The 3,674-nt window shown below is 33.9% G+C and overlaps 1 protein-coding gene across 1 annotated transcript in view; it reads right to left on the reverse strand.

The window, feature by feature from the left end:
* LOC106869769 (S-crystallin 4) overlaps positions 1-3,674 on the reverse strand; it is a 25,409-nt gene that overhangs the window by 7,643 nt on the left and 14,092 nt on the right. The window contains exon 4 of the mRNA XM_014915634.2: positions 2,396-2,449. Within this exon, the coding sequence (XP_014771120.1) occupies positions 2,396-2,449 (54 nt within the window). The remainder of the gene's footprint in view (positions 1-2,395; positions 2,450-3,674) is intronic.

The raw sequence follows: 3,674 nt of genomic DNA on the forward strand, positions 1-3,674 counted from the left end.
GTGTGTGTGTGTGTGCGTCTTAGCATAACCGTGTGACAACATAATATTGAATGACAAAATACTAAATTTTCAGGAAGCATCCATTGCTGAATACTGAAGTTCATTTTTTTAACAGAAATCCGCAAATGTATGAATAAATATTTCTTCCTGCGATTATCTTTAACGAATAACATTTATCAGTTTATTTTATTTATATGTTATATGCATGACTTTGCAATATTATAAAATATCAACACCGATCTACAAATCTGCAAATCTGACTTATCAACGAAAGAGCTGTCTCTCTACATTACCTTATAAATATGCAGTGATTGTATGTACTGATATGCAAATTAGCAGAGGCAGTGTCTGCTCTTTATGGCATTTATCAATTGAAAATGTTAGCAACAGGTTATACAGAACCGGAGAGTAATCACTCTTGTTGAGCTTCTCCGAAAAATCGGCGTAATTATTGGAAAGTTTTCAGTGAGTTGTTTGGAGAGATAGCCTTGTAGTTTAACTGCTGTGGGTTTTATACATTTATAGGCGTAGGTGGGGTTGTGTGGTAAAGAGATTACTTCCAAACCATATGGATTCCGGTTTCAGTTCCACCTTGGGCGAGTATATATATGTATACTCGTATGTATGTATGTATGTATGTATGTATGTATGTATGTACCTATGTATTTATGCACGCACACACACATATATATACATATATATATACTTTTATATATGTATGTACGTATGTATATATATATATATATATATATATATATATATATATATGTTGGATGTGTATGTGTGTGTGTTCGATTCAGCAAAAAAGACGCGATAGGATAAGAAGTAGAATAAAAAAAAAAGAATTACTATGGTTGATTTGTTCGACAAACACCTACAGGTTGATGACCCAGCATGATAGCAATCCCATGATTGAAACAAGTAAAAAATTAATTTAAATAACATACGTCCATCCATACATACATACATACATATATACATAAATACATACATACATACATGCATAAATACATACATACAAACAAAAGTACCCTGTTGTTGATGTTGAAATTCCATTGAAGGAACATTGGGTCTAGGGTAGAAACTGGTTCTTCTCTATTGACAAGAAATATTGAAATAAACTGAATAATGACATACATACATGGTGACTACAACTCGATTTCAGACAACGCTATGCTTGATTGACCACTTAAACATCAACAGAACATATATGGTTTTTCACTCTTGCTAGGGACCTAACCTGTCTGCACAGCTGTGGGAACGATGAGTGCATCTTGCAGTAGGTGTTCATCAACGTTGACGCATACATTTATTTCATCATGGAATTTTTCGTCGAATGTTTTGAGCTTTTCATTAAGGCTAACCATATTATGACACAAAAAGTGAGGGTGGAAATGATATCAGAGATGTTAAAAAAGGAGTGATGTCTGCGCCTGAACCTTTTTCATGTGAGGAAGGACCTTGCTCAGAGACAGACTCAATCGCTAAACAACATTCTGAATGTGCTCAAAAACAAAATTATCTTTTATCTTATGCCTTTTACGTATTTCAGTTATAAAACTGTGGCCATGCTGCGCACCACTTTGAAGAATTTTTAGTCGAATAACTCGACCCTAGTATCTATCCTTTCTTTTTTAAAGCCTGGTAATTATTCGTATTCTATCAATCTCTTATACCGAATCCCTAAGTGATAGGGTTGTTAACACACCAACACTGGCTATCAAATTGTCGTGGAAGACAAACACTGACACAAGAACACATAACAAAAAAGTAAATTCTTTGGATATTTAATATCCTTTTCGGGTTAAACGCCGGTGTTTTAATGGTGGCAGCTGATGAAGGATGTGTTCTCTATGTGGCCTGCTTGTTTGTTGTACCTTGTTTATCATTTTGTCCGTGTTCTTTTGCCACGTTATGTACCCAGATAATTATCTATATGTACATGTAGATGAAGGTATGTACATACATGTACATATATATGCATATACTCATATATGGTTTCTATATATATATATATATATATATATATATGTATGTATGTATGTATGTATGTATGTATGTATGTATGTTTGTATATACGGCGTGTTTCAGTTTCCGTCTACCAAGTCCACTCACAGTAGGAGACACTTGTCTAAGTTGTCACGCAGTAGCACTGAACCCGGAAACTAGAGATTGGGAAACAAATTTCTTATATATAAACATGCAAGATGATTGTGTGAAATAAAGAGGCAAACCCTGATTCAGTTGTCTGAAGCATGTTTTGCGTTTCAAATACAGCTAAATCACAATAAACAGACATTATCCTGTTTACTGTCAATAACTTACTAAATTTGTCACTGGAAATCATTAGCAATTTTTCTGAGAAGCAGGCAACCGTAACATTTCTATTACTTACGGTGATTCCTGTCAAATCTGAAGACCTGATACGGCAGTCAGTTCCCATTAAAGCCTGTGAAAACAAAAACAAAACACGTTTTATCTGTTATTTTATTCATATAGGAATATATACGCGCACACAAAGCTACACGTGTGTGTGTGTGTGTGTGTGTGTGAGAGAGAGAGAGAGAGAGAGAGAGAGAGAGAGAGAGAGAGAGAGAGAGAGAGTATTTGTCTCTAAGTGCGTGTGTGTGTATGAGAGTGGTTATATGCGTCTACACGTATGTTTGTATGTATCGCAACTTCTATCTACATTTGTGTATATCTGTGTGTGCGCGTGTATGTTGTATGTAAATATATACATGTACGAACACACACTCATACACACACGCACACACACACGCCCAAATATATATATATTTACAATACTTAATATATAATATATATATTATGATATATATATGATAGATAGATAAATAGATAGATAGATAGATAGATAGATAGATAGATAGATAGATAGATAGAAAGATAGATAGGGAGACAGACAGACAGACAGACAGACAGAGTCAGACAGTCAGATAAATTGATAGACATATAGATAGATAGAGAGAGTGAGAGATTTACATATATACGTGTACGTAAACATACATATATACGTCTTTGTATGTGTTTGTCTAAATACATATCTGTTTGTGTATGTATGTGTGTGTGTGTATATATGTATTTAATGTGTGGGCGATATGTGTGTGTGTGTGTGTTTATGTGTACGCTTGCATGTATTTACACGTATCAGTATAGAGGCAGAAGGAGAGACAAAGAAGAGATCTTGGGTAGTTTGTAGATATAGAAAATATGACAAGTTTGAATGAATAATAGAAAGTAATAAATAAATGTGCCAGACATATAAAGAGATAGGGAATACTGTTTAATCGATATGTCTACATTCATTTAAAGCCATATAGATAAGCAATCACACATTCACGCAGAACCATTTATATATATATATATATATATATATATACACACACAAAAAAAAAGCAAGCTATCTCTTTAAATCTGAGTAGTTGGTAGATGATTGTGAAGAGAAACAAGACCTCGTTGGTTAAATTTCGAAATCACGTCATAAAGCTTTGAGCAACTATTTCCTTTCTCAGAGGAGAAAGATCATTTAAGCTTGCTCTGCCCGCTTCACGTAAATATACTGTCTTTTGTAGCTTTCAGAGTTAATTTTGACTCTTATCTTTAGCAATCACTGGTGCTATTTTTCAGCCATTATTTATTAATTCCTTTTTTGGCTT

This window comes from Octopus bimaculoides, chromosome 5, assembly GCF_001194135.2.
Source record: "Octopus bimaculoides isolate UCB-OBI-ISO-001 chromosome 5, ASM119413v2, whole genome shotgun sequence".
In the NCBI taxonomy this organism is placed as follows: Eukaryota; Metazoa; Mollusca; class Cephalopoda; order Octopoda; family Octopodidae; genus Octopus; species Octopus bimaculoides.